Source organism: Carassius auratus, chromosome 27 (genome assembly GCF_003368295.1).
Source record: "Carassius auratus strain Wakin chromosome 27, ASM336829v1, whole genome shotgun sequence".
In the NCBI taxonomy this organism is placed as follows: Eukaryota; Metazoa; Chordata; class Actinopteri; order Cypriniformes; family Cyprinidae; genus Carassius; species Carassius auratus.
The window spans coordinates 26,013,590-26,035,839 of NC_039269.1; the positions used below are offsets into that span (position 1 = coordinate 26,013,590).

The window sequence follows — 22,250 nt, forward strand, 5'->3', positions numbered from 1 at the left end:
TAACTATTATACTCCTCCAACAAACACATATTTTCTGCTGGGGTAAACTGAACTGACCGGTTAAATGCGCTTACTCGATCCGCCATGTTTTTTGTTTTGAAAAGTGTCTTATTTTACCCAGAATGCACTGCAGTGTAGTCCTACTTAAGATAGTCAGAGTCTTAAGTGCTTTGTGCAATGGTCTGAATTAGATGTCTATCTGAAGTCTGACTATCAACTATATCTAAGTCATAGTCAAAGTCTATCTTAGTGAAACCGGCCCCAGGGCTCTATTCTGCCATACAAAAACGCTGCCCCTGAAGGAGGGGGATCCGCCAAAATGAGGTGCACCAATTAAGGCCTGAACTTTGTCAGTTCAGTCAGTTTTCAATCATTTACATTCGACGGTGATAGGCATTTTGGTTGTCCACCTACTGTAGCATTATCTATCTTTGTACTTGTGTCGATCCCGCAGAATTCCCACGCATACTCCACAAACGGGAGATCCAGGTGAGCTAGGGTGTCATACCGAGCTGCACCTTCCATAGCCGTGGAACAAACACAAAGGAAAAACAGATATAAAACGGGGAGAAGAGGCGCCATTTACTTTTTGTGCAGGTCTGGAATTTTTCCACTGTTTGTGCTACTGTGAGGAGCACGGAGCAAAAGAGATGAGGGAGATTGCAAACATCTTTTAATAATATCAGGTGAACAGAAAAAAAAGACATAGCAAGGAGTAGACAAGAATTTGACTAGAGGGGCGGGTGTAGAGGAAGGTGGAGTTAAAGGGATAGTTCACTTTCAAATTAAATTTTGGTATCTTTTAGCTTACCCCAAGGAAATCTAAGATGTAGGTTTCTTTGTTTCCGCAGTATTAACCATTTTGATATTTTTAGGTAAACCAGTCTTGTCTGTGACTCATATAATGGAGTTCTATGGTCACCACCTCAAAGAGCATGCACAGTGGAGTCCAAATTAAACAGTTCCCCATCGTAAGTACACATTGATGACCTAAGACACGAAACGAGCGGTTTGTGTAAGAAAACGAACAGTATTTACATAGTTTTTACCTCTTGTACACAACCACATCCAACTGATCTCAGGGTGCGAGTGCTTGCTGATGTGACGTGTGCGCGCGCTCTGGCTTAGTCATCGCAAATGCGGAAAGTGCCGGAAGTGATCTCTTGCTCATGAACTAGGGATGGGCGATACCACATTTTTTACATGCGATACGATACCGATACTTTTTGTTACAATTTGAACGATACCAATACCGATACTGCTTATAATTTTAAAAGTGTATGTGATTTTTCAAAATAATCTTAATTTAATATATATATATATATATATATATATATATATATATATATATATATATGTATATACATATATATATATATATATACACATATTTATAAATACATTTGCAGTTACCATGGCTACAAGAACAATGATTTGTGGTGTTATTGTTAAAACTATGGGTAATTTTCGTAAGGGAACCTGAAAAACAACAACAACAAAAAAAAACTTTCACAGGAATGTGCCTGAAAGTGAAAAACCTAAATGTTTTATAATTTATTTTAATATATATTAAAAATTTATAAGGTGTGCATTGTAGCTGACACCTGAATGAACACATTACAATTGTTTTATGACTGCCAGTCTTTCTCCTCAAATGCTATTGAGCTTCAAATTTGTGTTTGAGCCCATGTGAAAAAGTAGCACAATTTACATATGATTTACAGTTTATTTTAAGAAATATCAAACATGTAATTCAATTGTGCATTATAGCTGACACCTACATGAACAATTACCGTTGTTTTTATGACTGTAAGTCATTCTCCTCAAATGCTACTGACGTTAGAAAAGTGTATACCAATATCGCATGTAACTTTAGAGACGGTCCCTAAATTTGAGACTCTCCAACGTCCAGCCAACTTCATTTTTTCATAGTTTTCTTTTCTCTGTGCCGGATTGGTGATGTCCTTTACCCAGGCATAGATGGCCATCCATCAATTATGAACATTCAGCCGCAAAAATCAGGTGCGAGAGGTCGCCAGCGCGGATGGGAGAATGGTGCAGGTTTTTTTTTCTTTTCCTTTTTTTGTGCAACTGGGATGGTGCCCCCTCTGGGATTTGGTGCCCTACGCAGACTGCGTTTTCTGCGTATAGGGAGTGGCAGTACTGTTGTCATCTTTCACGCAAGTCGCGACCGTGCATGCCGCGTTGTGATGGTGAATGGCACATTGCACTACACGCAGCCGCAGACCAATCGTGTTAACGTCATACCACCACGTCCGCGAGACCTTTTCTTTTTATATCATACACACACCGTCCCGATTGGCCTGCACACACTGCTTAAAACATTTAGTTATAAAGAGATTATAAATATAATTAAGTATCGATACTTTGCAGAAAATATCGATACCAAAATAGAAGCTTCTGAGTATCGATATATCGATACTGCAGCATCGATGTGCACATCCCTATCATGAACGTCACTAATTTTTTACTGTTTACCACACGATACGCCACCAATCTGCACTGTCTGAAATATAATGCAATAATTGTAGTTAATTAATTTGTTTATAATGCACCCTATAATCGTTGCGATTATAATAAAAATACAACACATTACTCACTCTATTGACAGCGTGCCATTGGGTCCCTCTGGCATTGGACGTCACCTCCAGTTTATATGTGGCAAACTAAACACAACGTGCAAAACACTGCGTCTCAACTGCGGAGAAAACTCAGGATCTTCAGTCAGGCAGGTGTGCAATGCGATACTGTCAATGTCATCGTCTTGTAGCTGTGTTCCATTCGTGACAACATATGCTCTCCACTTGTGTTGGCATCTCACAACACTTGCTACTAAAACACCACCAATTTTGAAGAGATCTCTGTCTCTCTGAGGCTTGAAGACGAGCTGCTGCAGCGGATCGCTCCTGAGTAACTTACTTGGTCTGTGTATTCTGGTTCAAATAAATATGGTTGTAAAAAAAATTCAACGTTGTCTGTTGACATATTGAAATCATCTTCCATTGCAATTTCCTGTACGTCTAAATATTTTTAGATCTTCACAGTGAAAGGTAACACTCCTGTAATCTCTGTGTAAACCATAGGCAGTAAGTGTAAACAATGAGTGATGTACACGCTCGAGAGATCACTTCCGGCACTTTCCGCGCTTGCGCACTGTGCAGACTAAGCTAGAGCGCGCGCACACGTCACATCAGAAAGCACTCGTGCCCTCAGATCAGTTGGATGTGGTTGTGTACAAGAGGTAAAAAATATCTAAATACTATTCGTTTTCTTACACAAACCACTCGTTTCGTGTCTTATGTCATCAATGTGTACTTACGATGGGGAATTGGAATTTGGATTCCTCTGTTCATGATCTTTGAGGTGGTGACCATAGACCTGCATTATATGAGTCGCAGACGAGAATGGTTTGACCTATAAATATCAAGATGGGAAATACTGTGGAAACAAAGAAACCTACATCTTGGATGCCCTTGAGGTAAGCTAAAACATACCAAAATTTAATTTGAAAGTGAACCATCCCTTTAATGAGAATGAGGGACACCTGCGACACTTACTGGTCTCAATTCTCACGGAGGATCTCCGGAAGGATAAAAGGAGGAGGAACGACATTGAAGGATGAGAGAAGACCAGGCCTGGATTTTATTTTGTGTTTCGATTTTGTTTTGTGTTTATTTTATTATTAAATTTTTATTTGAGTGTTCGCCGGTCCCACCTCCTTCTTCCCATACTACGAACGCTACAAAAAACAATTCCAGCCAAGGGAGAACAGAATGGCCTCAAACTCAGGGCATATAACAGGGGCAGACAGGTTAGGAGGATAACTAATAAAGCGAGACCTGGAATTAATTAAACTAAATGAGGACAGGAACTGGAAACATGACCAAAAAGGAACAAACAAACAAAACAGAAACAAGCATGTGACAGGGATCTTTATAATCTGTAGTGAACCTGTATATGTTGTAGTCTGGGTTATATATATTGTACCTTGCATTTTTTTGTTCATGGGGTGTGAGAATGAGGGCAAGTCACGCAACCTGTCCATGGTGACATCTGAGTAATTTTGTTGCTTCTACCACATGACAGATGAGTTAGCTCAAAAATCTGAATTTGCCTGTCTCCCAGGTCGCTTAGTGTCATCACAAAAGGAAGAACTGATCTCCATTTTGGATCACTTTAACATCCAGGTATTGGCTAGAGATCCTTACAATTCTCTGTATGTCTGCTAACAAAACTATTTAAATGATCTGTTTTGATTTATCTGATTGTTTTTCATACTCATTTAGGTGGACAATCCGGTCTCTATCCTAACTCAGGAAATGAGTGAACACTTCCTCCACTCCAACGGAGAGGGTGACAAATATAAAGTAAGACTGTGTGTTTGTGCACTTGTGTTCAAATTCTGTGAATTTGTGTTCACTTTTGCTTTGCTCTATTTCTTTAGTTTTTCATGAAGGCCACTCAGCTTGATCAGATGAAAGAAGATTACAGCTACATCATGAAGACCAAGACCATGACTCAGAATACAGTGGAGAAGCACAGGGAGGTGAGTGCTGAAATAATCACATTTACATAGTGGAACTGAAATTATTAATTGGATGGAGCATCTTTGGAAACAGTATCTGATTGGATTGCTGAACTAGATGCTTTTTAAGATGGCAGTTTATTTCTTTTTCACTCTCTGATTTCTGGCACACCCTTTCTTCTCACACAGACTCTACAAGAGCTGAAGAGAAAGTACCATGAGAAAGAAGAGCGCTATAAAAGTCTGACTTCACTTGATGAAATGCAAAAGAAGTTGGATGAGCTGAAGAATCAGATGGCCTGGGCTCTGGTAAGGAATCACTGCCAGCATAACATGAGCTGTGACTTCATGCCTCAAATCAAAATGAACACAACAATACTATCATTTCCTAATCAGATTTGATCAATTTCATATTATAATCATAATTATAATCCTGTGGTTCTTATACTTTTAAGGGCACATTTCTGTTTAGCCTGTTTGTTTGCCTATTGCTTTTTTTTAATGATTCAGTCAGAATTTCTGAGAATTCATCTGTTTTAATCAGAGTAACAGTTCATTCACTGATTGAAACTGAAACATTAATTATTTATGGTTCCCATCTCTAGGTGATCACATGCTTCAAATATCTCATTACCGAAGATTGCGACCTAATATTGAAATGTATGTTTATGTACATCAGGTGGCAGAGGTGGAGCAGGAGATGAAGCCAATGAGAGAACGAATCACAGCTGAAGAGAGGTCAACTGTCAAATATGACCAGAAGGTGGAAGAGTGGGAGGTGACTGAATATTGTCTGGAGTTATGATCCTGTTTCCTCTAGTGATCATGAAGTCACACATTTGACTACAGGATATTTTGGGGAAAGATTTCAGCTTTTCTTGCCTGAGTATGAATTTTTTGGCCAAAATGAGACTGATGAGACAGTTTACACAGTTTAGGGCCAGGTTTAGCAGAAATACATTATTCCACAGTAGGGCTGTAAAAAACAGACAAAAAACTAAAATTACGAATATTCTTCGAATTTTTACACGTTCTAAGGTGTGTTTCAGGCAGCTTTATAAGTGGCACACGGGACACAGTCATGATGTAAGTGTCATTTGCATTTTAATGTTTACATAGCTTATTCAGTTGAACCTACTGGATGCTGTGCTCCTATGTTCACAAAAAGTTAGATAAAGTAACAGAACAGAAGGCAAAAAAGTATGCAATGAGTATTGATTTTATTGTGCCATCGGTGGTCCTGTAGCACAACACTTGGCAGCCATGTTTGCGCTTCCTGAGGTTTCTCCTCCAAGCAGATGTAGGAGTTTGTTCTTGATGTAGACTGGCATGAAAAAAATTCAGATAATGGCGCAAGTCAAATGCTTGTATTGAAAATACCTAAAACATTTCAGAAATATATATATTTTTAAATAACCTAAAGTTGAGTAACTTTCAAAGATTTGATACTGCTAACCAATCAGTTTCTTCAGACATGCTCAAGAGTTGCTTAAAAACAGCCAACTGAATTCAAATGGCCACATTTGCCTTGTTTTCATCTCATTTTTACAATAACATTATTTGTCAACAACCAGTTTATTATTGCAATGGTTTAATTATGGGTTTCATCTTTTTTTATATATTTATATTCTAACTCATACTGCCATCTTTCTGCAACCCTCAAAGCTTTTTGCTGTTATTTCAGAGGTCTGTTGGGATATGCACAGCCAGCTGCCCTAGTTACTTTATTGAAGAAATTTCTTAGTGAAAATCTAATCATGTTTGATTCACAGTAATGTGCAGTGTCTCTATTCTGGGATTTGCTTTTTTGTAGGCGAAAGTTCAGGAGTCCTACAGGATATTGGGACAGTTGCAGGATCAGCTGGAGGGTGTGACGCAGCGGATGCAGCAGCTGCAGCCACAGTGCGCTGAACTGAAGAGCCGAGCACAGGCTTGCAACACAGATCTCAAAGCCGCTGAGGTGCACAATCACAACACCATAAAGGATGTTTCACACTGAGCGCGATGCTAAAAGGTCAGGCGGATCGCCAAAAACAGTGCTTTCACATTAAGCATAAACAATTGATCACCTTCTGCTTATTCACACCTGCATACTAGGGGGCACCGACCAACAATTCATTTATCTTCAGATATGTATCTCATATATAGATTTAACATCGTCCACTGCTCAATATACAGCATTTAAATTAATATAGCTAAATAAAGTTTGATTTTACACAAACACAAACTATCTATAATGCTTACAAGAACACATAAAATAATATAAATATTTAAAATAATGTAAATAGAAGTACAAGTAGCATCAAGCCACATTTGAAAATGTAATTATTAGTGTATTTGCTTAAAACCCACTTTAAACCATCATTGAGTGCTTGTAATTTCAGATTTGTGATCTATAGTCGATTTTGATTCTATAATAGCTAGACCGTCTTTTGTCGTCAAAATTTAAAAAGTCAGGTTTTACCAAAGACACACAGTGATGAATTAGAGCTGAAAAGGCGTGGACATTTTTTTGCATGTGGATTATTTTTGCGCTTGACCTAATTGAATATGTTATTGTAGGATTATCCCTTTCAGGTGCAAAATTTATTGGAGGAGAGTATTCAAATGAATCACACATCACGTTATACTGGCATTTCCTTAATGCCCAAAAAAGCATGTCTTAAAGGCAGTGCCGGCCCGAAGGGTTGTGGGGCCCTAGGCGAGATAAAAAAATTGAGCCCACTGGTGTAAAAACAGTGAGAAGAGAGCACATAAAATACAATTTCAATATTTAAGTGTCTACATTGTTATTACCTGTAACAAACTCAACATGTAGGCCTAATACATGTGTAAAAATATTTAATCAGATTTAAATTTGGAAAGAGGAGGAGACCTTTTTTTTTTTTTTTTTTTTGCATGAATTAGTTGGATGGATAATTAATTGATTATTTTAATGAAACATGCTGAATGTGGCCTAATTTTCTCTCACATGTCACACAAGTATGTCTGTGATCATGGGCATCATCACATTTATTAAATCAAGTATTAATACTACACTAATAAATAATGTATTATGTTTAGCGAAACATACCTTTACTTTGAGCCTGCTTTTCTTCATCTGCTTTTCTCTTCTTTCTTTTTTCGGCTCCGGAAGATATCGTTTGGATGCCATTTAATTTCAGATTAAAATAGCATTCAATGAGCATTGCATAAATTAGAAATACGTTGATAAAAATAGCAACCAGACTTTATAAGTTATATAACTTTAGACTTATTTAAGATACTTTCTCGGGTATATATCGAAAATAATTTACAGAGTTATGGCAGAGTTATGGCTAAGTGGAATATGTGGAATCTGTACTAGGAATACGTTACAACGTTCTAGTTCACCCAATAGCCTTTTGTGGGAGGTGTTATGCTAAATAGAGTGTGTGCTGTGTATGTTTCTAATCTTTTTTCCGCTTTTATTTAGACAGTTTATTATTATTATTATTATTATTATTATCATTTTCACTTATTTGTCATGTATGAATTATTCAGAGATAGTCTTTTAATAAAATATGTTTTGTATTTTGCTCACCATCATTGTGAATTGTATCGTGTTTAATGGGGTCTGTTCATTACAATAGCGTTGAAATAGATACGTAATCACTCATACTATATGTGGACATTTGATAAAACAAAACAACCATAGATGCGTGAAATCATTCGCGGTGCCCTAAAATCAAAGAGGGGCCCCAGGCGACCGCCTGTATCGCCTGTTGGACGGGCCGGCACTGCTTAAAGGTCACGTTTTCATGTTTTTTGAAGCTTTGATTGTGTTTACAGTGTGAAATACAACATGTGTTCATGTTTCGCGTGTAAAAAAAAACTGTATTTTTCACACAATTCACTTATCTGTATACCGCTGTTTTCACTGTCATAAAAACGGGCTGATGACTTCCTTGTTCTATTAAGTCTCTCCTTCAGAAATACGTAACGATCTCTGATTGGGCCAACGGTTCCAGTGTTGTGATTCTACAGCAGCTGAGCACAGGCTGCCCTCCTGGAAACACGATTGGGATAGTTTTGGACTAGTTTTGAGAAGCAAGTGGGCAGGATTTGTTTTGAAAACCTGGCAATCCTGATCTGAACGCATTGCTGGAGATGTACTTATAATCACAGGTTTTTACTGACGAGATGCACATGAAAATCGCAAAATGAATTTTTTTTGCACAGCCCTACCATCTAGTTAACAAAGCTAAACAGCGTTGCCCTTTGTGTAATAAGTTACAGAAACTGTTAAACGCACCAACTTGAATAATAAAATACACTTACACTTGTGGTCCATAAACAACGCCTTCTCCAGACAAAGAGAGAACTGCTCCATCTTTCAATAATAATCTTTGTGCGAATCTGGCATTAAACTGATTGAGATTGAAGAACCTGTCCTCAGCAAAATGTGCTGCACATAGTTTTACATGTGGATTATAATTTTCGGGAACCGAGTTAAACATAAATTGTAACCATTAATCTCCAAGTACAACGTCCCTGGGAAGCCCAAACAAAGATGATTGGAATCTATGATGAAAATAACAGCGTTCCGACGACATGGCGACAAACTCTTTCTCCTCCTCCTTGCGAGCGCAACAAGACCACGCCCCCTTTTTGTGTATTCATGTGGGTCGAGATTAGTCAAAAAAACGGTTTTAGTGACATCATTACTGAAATGGCTGTAATTATTGTTGCTAGAGGAGGCACCACAGAGAATAGAGAGTGATAGAAGGGAGACGATTTTTCCACACGTGTTAATTTATTTTGAATGTCAGAAGAACTCATTAGGGATGCAAATTCATGATTTTTCATGGCCAATACCGATATTTTACAAGAAAACTGGCCAATACCGATTTCTGATTTTTTTTTTATTATTATTATTATTATTCTTATCAAGCAACAAATAAGAAAGAATGAGAGTATACATAAACAAGATGTTTATTTGGTATTTAACAGGCTAAACTGGGTTTTGGCTATTGAAAACAATAACTGTAACCATCTGAAATTAACAGCAATAACTGTGTAGTAAGAAGCTTACATTCAATACAAACATAGGGAAGCCTACTGACAAAAGCATTTAGCTTTTGTTTTTAAATTGGGTTGAAACCTTAAATGAAAACATTAACTGTTTAAAGGCAACAACTGCATAGTTCCACAATCAAAACACATTCAACAAAGATTTTACTTAATCAGCATTCAGCATTTTTTAATTTGACATAAAAGAAAAACATCATTAATTATATACTCGATTCTCATTGCTTTTTGTTTTTAATTTTTTTCTTGTTTTAGGCTAGTCTTCATCGTAAGAAGACTAACTTGAGAGACCTTGAAAAGGATAAAGATCGGCTTAACAAGCGGATCCAAAAACTCAAACACAGGTACTTCAAAGTGTACAAAAAGGAAACAACATTATGTAACATTGTTTGTACCATTTCCAGCCTTTCATTATGACCCAACCCCTCCTCTCTGTCCAGCATAACTCAGACGAACTCAGCTGACACTCATGTGGAGAAGTTGAATCACATTCAAGCTGAACTGGAACCACTACTGGGTCAAGCGGGGAAAGTTAGTTGTTGGTAAAAGTATTTTCTATACACAGGGATCCAAATATCATTAGGGCTGTGATGATTTGTTGTTTCCATTTCAGTGTTTGATTTTATTAAACTTTTCACATGACAACATTGAAGAAATTACACTTTGCTACAATGTAAAATAGTATACAGCTTGTATAACATTGTTAATTTGCTGTCCCCTCAAAATAACTCAACAGACAGCCATTAATGTCTAAACCGCTGGCCACAAAAGTGAGTACACCCCTAAGTGAAAATGTCCAAATTGGGCCAAAAGTGTCAATATTTTGTGTGGCCACCATCATTTTCCAGCACTGCCTTAACCCCTCAGTCTTCTTCCACTCCTACATCATGACATCATGGAGCTGGTGGATGTTAGAGATCTTGCACTCATCTTACTTTTGCGGATGCCCCACAGATGCTAATGGGGTTTAGGTCTGGAGACATGCTTGGCCAGTCCAACACCTTTACTCTCAGCTTCTTTAGCAAGGCAGTGGTCTCATGCTCTGCTTCAGTATGTCACAGTACATATTGGCATTCATGATACCCTCAATGAACTACAGTTCCCCGTTGCCAGCAGCACTCATGCAGCCCCAGACTATGACACTCCCACCACCATGCTTGGTTGCAGATAATGTTGCATGGAATGTATGGCAGCTGATGTTTTTTGAAAGTGTTCACACACCATAGCAGGGCTCTACATTCAGTTTTACTTGCCCTCAGTAGTGAAAACATTTTCACTGGCCCAGCCAAATAAAAAAACACTATATGGATGGATGGATGGATGGATGGATGGATGGATGGATGGATGGATAGATAGATGGATGGATGGCGGATAGCAATGGTGACACACAATATCCACATTCTGATTGGTCAGGTCGCCTGTCAATCAAGCTCTTTGAGAACAGCCCATTAGTTACCACATTTTAGGTCTATAGTATTTTTCTTAATCCTTAGCTTAGGACCAAAATTTCTACAGGCAACATATTTTGACCTAAAGCATGGGGGCTAGTGGCAACACTGGCTTGTTTTACAGTCACAGATGAGATGGAAAAACAACAAACTACCTGACATGATAGAAGAACCAAACCATTGGAATCACTTTCAGAATGATTATTTCCAGCTGATGAATGATAAAAACATTGACAGCTAATCAAAATCCAGACTTAAAAAAAAAAAAAACATTCATGCATTTAAAGCAGCATATGACAGAACTGCAATGCACAATTATAAACCGATGGGCTGATGGTATGTCTGGGTGTGATACATCTTATCAGTAGCATTAGTATCTGTGTGACATTAGAATCTCTTTAATGCTAGTTAACTTGTATCAACCCCCCTAAACAATTTAGCAGCCGTTTAGCTACAATTTAGAACACCTTAGCAGCACCTTTATTACCCCTAAAGAATTTAGTATTTTTCATTCAGCAAGGGACAAATACATTACTCAAAAAGTGAAAATTAAGTAATTTATTATGTTACAACATTGCAATTTCAAATAAATTCTGATCTTTAAAACTTTGTATTGGTCAAAGTATCCTGGGAATAAAATGAATCGTTTCCACTAAAATGTAAAGCATTACAACTGATTTCAATGTTGATGATGATAATGTTTTTTGCATCAGCATAATTTATTAAAAGAGAAAACAGTTATTAAAAAAAAAATCAAATAAATGCAGTCTTGGTAAAAATAAGAGACCCTTTATTTAAAGGGGTGGTTGATTGTGATTTTGAACTTTTGTAACTTTATTTAGTGTACAATGTTTCTGTTTGAGCATGAACAATATCTGCAAATTTACTGTACAACGCTAAAAGTTCAATGCAAACTTATATATTGTCTTTTAAAATTATGGCAGTTTAATGCCTACAGTTATGGCTGATAGGGACTATAACGAGTTTCTTTCCCGGTTGGCGACATCACAAATAACCATAGATATATATAGGTAGATTCCCTATTATTTAGATGGTGGACGCGTCTATGTGCGGTTACTGTGGTAATGAGAATACTTGCTGTCAGACACTTTTTGTTTTCAACAAAATTAACAATTCACAAAAATGCCTCAACGCTATCATGTATTCTGCTCTATTAAAGCTTTAATCAGGATAAAACTGTATATTGAAAGCTAACATAAGCAGTAGCATTTACAAGTAACAGGATTTCTAAAAGTATGAGACAACAATAAACAAAAAAAACACCATTCTGAAATGCCCTGTAAGAGCTGTGCTTGCACAGGTTCTGCACAGTCCTCTTCACTAATATCTTCTGTGTCTCATTCAGGCTTAAATGGATAAGCAATATTGACGATGCCATTTTTTACAATACAAACAGAGCACATGCCACTGAGCTGAGGGGCGTGACGTTTAACGAATCACAACACACTGAGCCAGCTAGCCAATCTGAGCCTATCGCATATTTCTGAGGAAAGGGCTTCATAGAACCAGGAAATCATCAGAGCATTCATAGGAGAAGGGACAGAGTGGTGTAGAATAAAGGTGACTTATGTAAAACATAATGCATATATATATATATATATATATATATATATATATATATATATACAGTCTTGTTCAAAATAATAGCAGTACAATGTGACTAACCAGAATAATCAAGGTTTTTAGTATATTTTTTATTGCTACGTGGCAAACAAGTTACCAGTAGGTTCAGTAGATTGTCAGAAAACAAACAAGACCCAGCATTCATGATATGCACGCTCTTAAGGCTGTGCAATTGGGCAATTAGTTGAAAGGGGTGTGTTCAAAAAAATAGCAGTGTCTACCTTTGACTGTACAAACTCAAAACTATTTTGTACAAACATTTTTTTTTCTGGGATTTAGCAATCCTGTGAATCACTAAACTAATATTTAGTTGTATGACCACAGTTTTTTAAAACTGCTTGACATCTGTGTGGCATGGAGTCAACCAACTTGTGGCACCTCTCAGCTGTTATTCCACTCCATGATTCTTTAACAACATTCCACAATTCATTCACATTTCTTGGTTTTGCTTCAGAAACAGCATTTTTGATATCACCCCACAAGTTCTCAATTGGATTAAGGTCTGGAGATTGGGCTGGCCACTCCATAACATTAATTTTGTTGGTTTGGAACCAAGACTTTGCCCGTTTACTAGTGTGTTTTGGGTCATTGTCTTGTTGAAACAACCATTTCAAGGGCATGTCCTCTTCAGCATAGGGCAACATGACCTCTTCAAGTATTTTAACATATGCAAACTGATCCATGATCCCTGGTATGCGATAAATAGGCCCAACACCATAGTAGGAGAAACATGCCCATATCATGATGCTTGCACCTCCATGCTTCACTGTCTTCACGGTGTACTGTGGCTTGAATTCAGAGTTTGGGGGTCGTCTCACAAACTCCCTGTGGCCCTTGGACCCAAAAAGAACAATTTTACTCTCATCAGTCCACAAAATGTTCCTCCATTTCTCTTTAGGCCAGTTGATGTGTTCTTTGGCAAATTGTAACCTCTTCTGCACATGCCTTTTTTTTAACAGAGGGACTTTGCGGGGGATTCTTGAAAATAGATTAGCTTCACACAGACGTCTTCTAACTGTCACAGTACTTACAGGTAACTCCAGACTGTCTTTGATCATCCTGGAGGTGATCATTGGCTGAGCCTTTGCCATTCTGGTTATTCTTCTATCCATTTTGATGGTTGTCTTCCGTTTTCTTCCACGTCTCTCTGGTTTTGCTCTCCATTTTAAGGCATTGGAGATCATTTTAGCTGAACAGCCTATCATTTTTTGCACCTCTTTATAGGTTTTCCCCTCTCTAATCAACTTTTTAATCAAAGTACGCTGTTCTTCTGAACAATGTCTTGAACGACCCATTTTCCTCAGCTTTCAAATGCATGTTCAACAAGTGTTGGCTTCATCCTTAAATAGGGGCCACCTGATTCACACCTGTTTCTTCACAAAATTGATGACCTCAGTGATTGAATGCCGCACTGCTATTTTTTTGAACACACCCCTTTCAACTAATTCAACTAATTGCCCAATTGCACAGCCTTAAGAGCGTGCATATCATGAATGCTGGGTCTCATTTGTTTTCTGAGAATCTGCTGAACCTACTGGTAACTTGTTTGCCACGTAGCAATAAAAAATATACTAAAAACCTTGATTATTCTGGTTAGTCACATTGTACTGCTATTATTTTGAACAAGACTGTATATATATATATATATATATATATGTGTGTGTGTGTGTGTGTATATATATATATATTTTTTTTAACAAAGCATTAACTGTTAGACTACACCTCATAAACACAATCAAGCCTTGAAAAAAAGCAGTCAACCACCCTGTTTAACTTTTGAATGGTAGCAGTTTAAAATTCAAACTGTCATCTTTGTCAAGCCAACACTAACTCAGCATGTCAAACCAACATTCAATGTGATCATTTAATTGTGCATTGTCAATCCTCCCATCTGCAATGAGACGTTGTCATTACCTTTTTTGTACCTATTTATATTCATGTAGACAGTTTTCTATTAACCTGATCAATAACTAAAAAAGATCAAAACCTTTTTTTTTCTTTTTGCTTTGCAGTGTCCATGAAGACGTCAAGAAAGCCCAGGTCATTAAATACCTGCCGTGCACAGACCACATCATAGCATTTTAACCAAATTTGTTCTAATATGTATTTTTTTGTTTATTTTTACTGACAGGAATGCTGTCGTAAGCTTCAAGCCGAGCTTACAGAATTGCAAAATGTCGAGGAACCTCAGTCAGAAGATTTGAAACCTTTTGTAACAAACAGATTCACTCATTATAAAGATAAATGTTTCGGTGGGTTTCTGTGTCTAATTATGGCTCTGTGTTCAGGAAGAGGAACTGGAGGAGCTCAGCAGCCGAATAGGTGCGTGTCGAGAGGAATTTGAAGCTGCAAGGAATCAGATGCTGACACACAAGAGGGAATATGAGGAGGCTGAGCAGCTCTCCCGGCAGCAGAGGGAAGCTTTTAACAGCATTGCAGAGGAAGCTGAGCCCATTAAGGTTAGAGAAGAAGTCAAGAGTGTGTGTAACTAGGGCTGGGCGGTATATCAAGTTTGTTGAATATTTTATTTTTTTAATAAGCGAAACGGTATAAGGCAATACAGTTAAAGAGCAGGTCATATGGTATTTTAAAGTGTCCTAATATTGAGTCCCCTGCAACAGGTTTAAATCATAGACTATAAAAACATGGACGTAGTGTTCGTGATGTCACCCATAGTTTTACGAAGAGCCTTTTTGAAGATCAAATTGGGTGTGGCGGGATAATTGAAAATGGGCAAAAAGGCGGGAGCTGAATGCTGAAGCCACGTCCACCTAGCTCAGTGGCAGTGACAGCAGTGGCAATCCACCTGTCACTCACTGCCACGCCCTTAATTATGTAGAACTTTAAGAATTAAAATAATTTAAAAGGGTGAGTTATAAAAACATTTATCCCCCTCACAGTTGTCATGAAGCAAAATATTTGCTATATAGACCAAAATATTTTTTTTATACCAGGCTTTAAACGTTTTTTTGCTGCTGTAAAGTTGGGCATTTTAACATGGGGAGTCTATGGGATTGACACCCTTTTGGAGCCAGCCTCAAGGGGTCAGTTGATGAATTACAGTTTAAGTCACTTCCTTGTTGGCTTCACGAGAGAGAGCAGGAGGTTGCCACTTGGTTTAAATTAGCGCTGTGCGATTAATCGAAATCGATTTGAGTGTGCGGAATTTCTAAATCGCCTTATAGCACGATTTTCTGCAGCCCTGACCTCCTGCAGTATGTTATCTGAACCAATCAGGATGCAGCGCACCTAAGTGGAGCGCAAGAGCAGAGCACTGAGAGCAGACTGGGCATATGCCTCACTCCAGGTTCACACACTCTGTCTGGGATGCGTAGCCTTTTTTTTCCGAGCCCATGTTAACGGAACAGAACGTTCACACTGCACACAGTAAAAAGACGAGAACAGAAAAGGTTATAAATAGAAAGGTGCGAAAAGATTTAATATCTTGCGCGTGAGCACAGAGAGAGTTGTAAGTGCACAGGACACAAGTTGAGCGAGAGGAGACACGTTGCAAGGCAGCATATATCTGATCCTTATACAGTCTATGATCTGAGCACGCGCATCTGGTTTTGTTAACAGAGCAAAGGAAATCTGCGTGCGAGTCAGTGATGCGCGGGTTGATCCAAAATGAGCGGGTGCCTGCAGTTATGAGTCATTCAAAAATATTTTTAATGATATTCGGGTCGCGGTAGCATTTTTGAAATACATAGGCCTACACTTTATTGGCTGAATAACTGGCATGAAGATGACCTACTAACTCAGTCGGCACGTAGAGATGGAGGCGGCAAAGAAGACTGCATAGGGAGCAACAGCGCTGTTTTTGGTAAAAAATGATTTTGACGACTTCATTAAGTTTTGTTTTATAGAAAACTCTTTTTAAAAGATTTTCGTTTTGTATAAATTGTATCTTAATTTTGATCAATGTTCTATCAATCAGTTCCCCGTATTTAATAAATAAGAAGCAAATATATAGCCTAGCAGACAATGTAATAAGGTGCTGGCACGAACACTTGCATTGCATGTGAATTAAACTCAGCGTGTGCCTCACAGTTTTGAGAAATATAGGCTATATATTACAGACAGCTTGAAATGTATACTTTTAAACTAGAAAATTATAATATATTAAGTTTTTTTTTTTTTTGCCTAGTTAGTTTTGCCTACGTTCCTATGGCACAATGACGCTACGATGAGCATTTACTGCTTTTTAAAAATGCGGGTCGGGTACAATATTTAATTGTTTTTTTTTTGCGGTCCAAGTTGCGGGCGAGTTAGTTGAAAACGTCGGTCGGGTGCAAGTTATTAATACATTGATCCACGCATCACTGGTGCAAGTGGATAGATTCGCGCTTGCGCATTATTTTAATGTGCTTTTGCATTACAATAATGCACTCTCGTTGCTGCTTCGGAACCGCTTACACATAATTTACTGTATACGCACTGCAGATGCGTACTGTGACCCTTGGGCAATAAATATATTGGGCAAAACATATAACACCTGAGGCACTGTTACAGTAAGCTAGAGATAAAGCTCTCATTTGTTTTCTTTTGGAAATATGTTTAAAATTTATACTGAATGCATTTATGACTGTAAAGCATGTCTGTGTGTCAAAATCGTGATTAAAATCGAAATCGCAAAATTGATCAAAAAATCGTGAAAGGTTTTTTTTTTCCATATCGCACAGCCCTAGTTTAAATGCATCTAAGGTCAGAAAACATTGTAGTTTTCTCAAAATATACATTTAACATCAAAGCCATTTGCCAGTGATTACAAAATGTTTAGTTCCAAGCAAGGTAGGAGCAAACCCCTCCCTTCCATAAGCCTACACTGCTCTGATTGGTCAGCTGGCCAAGTCTGTTGTGATTGGCACAGTTAGCCAGTTAGTGTCCTTGAGCCAGTTAGCCAGCGCTACCATTGAAAAAGACCTTTACATAAAACAATATAATGCTCCAGTCCATTCTTATAATAATGACATAAAATACAAAAAGACTTATGCAAGCGAATCGTGCATTAACAATAACCTGAAGTGAGGTATCTCAATATGGGACCCCCTCAGGGTTTAGCCGATCACAGAAGCACCAATAACACCACGTCTGCCAACCATGGCAGTCAAATCCCTGCAGCGATCAGGGAGTCCCTCCTCCCTGTATATAAACCGGAGCTACCTGCCATTTGTCATTCTATGATATCTCTTCTCTGTGCAGGACAGGCAAGGAGGGCAATATTTGTGAGATACCTCACTTCATGTTATAAGAGAACGGGGGTCACGTCAAAACGTTCTCTTTCTAACATTCATTCAGTATCTCACTATGGGATATAGACAACTCCCGTATTGACAATATGTTGATGAAGCAGAAAAAGAAAGGCTGTGTAATTATCTGAATCATAGCTCCCGGCAGAGGTGAAAACAGAATAATATGAGGAATTCGCCCTTTAATAAAATTGCATTATACAACCTGATTACTCACTCCCAGAACTGAATGGGCCAGAGAGGGCTCATAGAAACGAGCAAATGTGTGCGGAGAAGACCAGCTGGCTGCCGCACAAATTTCCTGAGTGGAGATGCCTCTAAACAGAGCCCAGGAAGTTGTCATGCCTCTAGTAGAGTGTACTTGTAGTCCTATTGGGGGCTCCAAATTCTAACTATGGTAACATAATACGATAGCCTCCACCACCCAACGAGAAAGGCGTTGACAGGAGATATGTCTTCCTTTGTAAGAGCCAGTCCACGAGACAAACAGCTGATTGCTCTTATGAAGTGTATGTGTTCTCTGAACATGTATATGCAGAGAAGGAACAGGACATAAACTGTGTAACATCTCCTACTCTGGGGATGCAAAGGGTTGTGGATGAAAAGCTAGCAGGTCCCCTGATTGAACTGCACCAGCGTGATCAAACACTTTGGGAAGAATGCAGGGTTAGTTCTAAAAGTGACTTTTTGAACACCCGGAGTGAACATCATACATGAGGAGTGAACTGATAAAGCATGTTGTTCACTCCCCCTTTTTGTTGTAGTGAGAGCGAGTTACAGAGCTGTCTTTAGAGCTATAGCTTCAAGGCAATTTTATCAATGGGCTCAAAAGGGGCTTTAAAGATTTCGTTCAGAACCACAGACAAGGTCCCCCAGGGCAGGATCAGTGGCTTCGGTACTGGGTGTAACCTGGGAGCACCTCTCATAAATCGATAGACGAGAGGGTGCTGGCCAATAGTACTCGCGTTAATACCCACATGACATGCAGAGATAGCGGACAGATAAACCTTAACCGTAGAAAAGGCTTTGCCCTTATCTAGAAGGTCCTGTAAAAAAACAAAAAAAGAAAAAGCACATCCGAAACTGAACATAAGAAAGGAACTATGTTCCTATCTGTGCACCAACTCTCAAACACCCTCCATTTGAGATTATATAAAGAACGCATTGAGGCAGCCCTCGCATTCTGAATTGTCTCAATCACTTTCAGAGGTAACCCAGCTGCATTCAGATATAGCCTCACACAGGCCAGGCCCAGAGAGCTAGTTTCTGAGGGGAGAGGTGAAATATTTCCCCCCATGCTTGTAAGAGTAGATCCCTGTGCACTGCTAACTGGCAAAGTCTCCTCGGCCAGTATGGAGCGATCAGAATCATAACATGTTTTCATTACCAAACACTTTGTAGTGTCGGCTCAATCAGGCTCAATGGAGGGAAAGCGTAAAGTAACACATCTGTTTACTAGAGCATCCACACCCAATGGTGTATCATTTCCCACCAGAGAGAAGAACAGGGGACATTGCATGTCTTCGTCCGATGCAAAGAGATCTACGGCGGCCTGGCTGAATCTCTGCCACACCATGAGCTAGGGGTGGCATGGTTCACAAAAAAAAAAAAAAAAAAGTTCAGTTCACCCCACACGGTTCGGCACGTGCTGGGACAACTTAAATCTGACAAAGCATCTGTCATATGGTTTGCTATAAATAGCATGTAAAACAAACTGGGTTCAACTAATAAATGTTTCTGTTGATGGATGCGCATTCTGGAATCCCAGACATTACAACAATAGCGATGGGAAGAAAAAAAAAAACCTAGACAAACCATTCACTCTTGATCAATGTGAATGCAGTATGCTGGAATATGAGCAGTCATTTATTCCGTCATCATCCGGGTGCTGATAGCGCACATTCACAGATGAGATCTGAACAGCACATGTTAATATGTATTTAAACTAAACTCATTTAAGCTTTGTCAGTTTAAACATTTAAGAGTCAGAGGACGCGAGCTCGCGCGCGCAGTGAGAAGAATTGTGCAGGCGATCACCCGAAGCGTGCAAACCCGCGTCTTAGAACGCACGCAAAAATTAAGCTCTCTCTGAAGTATTGTTTAAATGGACAAATTCACACAAAAATTATGTCAAAATGGCCATTATGGTAAGTATCCTACAGCAGATATAGCCGGCTGAACGCAGGCCAATGTCTCAGTGCATTCTCTTAAAGTTACAGTCTTAATATTAATCGAAAAGCAACAGCAAAGAAATCACTTGATTTAAAAGCTTTTATAACTTTAATAAAGAATAATCTTTAATTTATACAGTCCAATATGCAATGATTTTTTACATTTGATTACTTTATTGAATTTCTATTTAAAAACTTATGATAGACTTGCCTAAATAAAATAAAAAAACACTGAAAATCACTGTTTATTGTTTGTATCTTTACTCTATTGTATTTATTTGTCCTGTTGCTTGTAGTTGGATTTAATATTCTTCTTATTTTTTTATTAGAAAGTATAGTTTTTCCATAAACATAGAAAATGTATGTGCTTCTCTCTCAGTGCCGGATACCAAACTCCCTTCAATGTTCTGCCCTCGAACACTGCCCCCCAGCCCATGAGAGATGCATCTGTTGTCACACAGATGCATCAGATGCAGAAAAGACAGGGCTCTCCAATGACAGAGAGCGCTCATGCATTCTGGTGAGATGTGCACTCTGCAGCTGAGGCGGCTTGTGGGGCGAATGCCCTGAAAATCCCTCATTCTCAGCAGTCAGTCCCAGAGGAACCCCTGACACTGTTGAGGCCATCAGACCCAGTAGTCGAAGACACATTCAGAAAGAATGGAGTTGGAATCATTCTTATCACGCCTTCTCTCATTAAAAAGTATATTTATTCCTCCAAAACCTGAGCTGCTTCCCCTTGGGCCACTGAAATAACCACTCAATTGAACACAGGAGGTTTTACAATGAATTTAAGTCTGTATCCTTTGTTTGCCCTTATGAAACAAAAATATATTGCAGTATATTGGAAAATATCATGTAATATATTAGGCATATATTCTTATATATATTTATTTTTTCCAATATATTACAATATATTGAAAGTGGCAATCATTTGTATATTTTGCAATATATTATATAATATATGTATCATCAATATATTATTAAATGTATTCAAACATATAAAATATTAGAAAATAAAAAGGGAAAATAATATATTACAATATATCACAATATATTTTAAGAAATAAGGGTGCCGTGGTTAAAACCCAGGAATGTTCTGCGCATGTGTGCCAGTTTTCCGCTTGGGCAGTGAGTGAGCCCTTCTCGGATTCCCGGTGGGGAATAACGCTCCATCAAAGGAGTTATATTCATAATTTTTTGTGATTGTTTTACTTTTTTGTGATCTCTATTTCTTTTTATCCCACTCTGTGCTCTCAGCCCTTTGGCCCTTACGCACTTTTGTCTTTCCTCCCTCAGAACAAACCTCATAAGTAGAGGGAGAGACGATTCTTTGGGGGGCGCCAAGGGAACATGGGCCATTTTCCTGCGAACACTGTACTTTGAACTTCCCACATGAACACTTTGCACATTTAAATGTCTTCTCCGTTTCCCCGTGGTAGGAAGAAAGAAATCATTTTGAAAGGATGGGACAGAGAAACCTTGAGTGCTGTCTCCAAACCCTTCTTGTTACCTGTCTCGGGTCGACTGCCTCTTTTTGTTCCCCTGAGGGGGTGCTGACCGGTGCTTCGCTGCTGTGGTTGTGAATGATTGTTTTTTTTTTTTCTTCACTAAACCAGACTTTGACTGAGGGCCCACGCTTCTCAGCTGTTGTGGCGGAGCAGAACGGGAAGGTTGATAATCCGAATGATCTCCTCTACTTTAAAGCCTGAAAGTCAGATGGCTTGGGTGATAAGGACTAACTGCTGGCTTTCTGGGGAGACAGACCTCGAATGCTTCCCCCTTTTTTTTCTGCAAGTCACATTGCTGACGAGTACCTGTTACCTTGATGACGAACATGTCCTTTGGATCGATGGGGGCATCCAAAAACTCCACTTTTTCTTTGTCAGAGAGGCCTGACAAACCCAGCCATAAAAATCTCTGTCCCACAATCGCTAAGACCATACTTCGACCACAACTTTGAACTGCTCTGCGGGATGTGCGCAGGTTTAAATCTTCAATGACGCATATCTACTCCCAGAGCACTGGGTTGGGAGAACCAGAGTCCAGCTGATGCCCCATCTCCTCTAATAACTCCGCTTGATAGGCTGTAAGGAGGGACGTCGCGTTCAAAGCACGAATGGCCAGTGCAGAAGATTTATAA

At 38.8% G+C, this 22,250-nt stretch overlaps 1 protein-coding gene across 1 annotated transcript in view; it reads left to right on the forward strand.

Annotated features, from left to right (window-relative positions):
* LOC113046475 (structural maintenance of chromosomes protein 6-like) overlaps positions 1-22,250 on the forward strand; it is a 50,307-nt gene that overhangs the window by 22,565 nt on the left and 5,492 nt on the right. The window contains exons 6-13 of the mRNA XM_026207318.1: positions 4,147-4,208; positions 4,308-4,388; positions 4,466-4,567; positions 4,736-4,855; positions 5,226-5,324; positions 6,360-6,506; positions 9,851-9,998; positions 14,959-15,146. Of these exons, the coding sequence (XP_026063103.1) occupies positions 4,147-4,208; positions 4,308-4,388; positions 4,466-4,567; positions 4,736-4,855; positions 5,226-5,324; positions 6,360-6,506; positions 9,851-9,998; positions 14,959-15,146 (947 nt within the window). The remainder of the gene's footprint in view (positions 1-4,146; positions 4,209-4,307; positions 4,389-4,465; positions 4,568-4,735; positions 4,856-5,225; positions 5,325-6,359; positions 6,507-9,850; positions 9,999-14,958; positions 15,147-22,250) is intronic.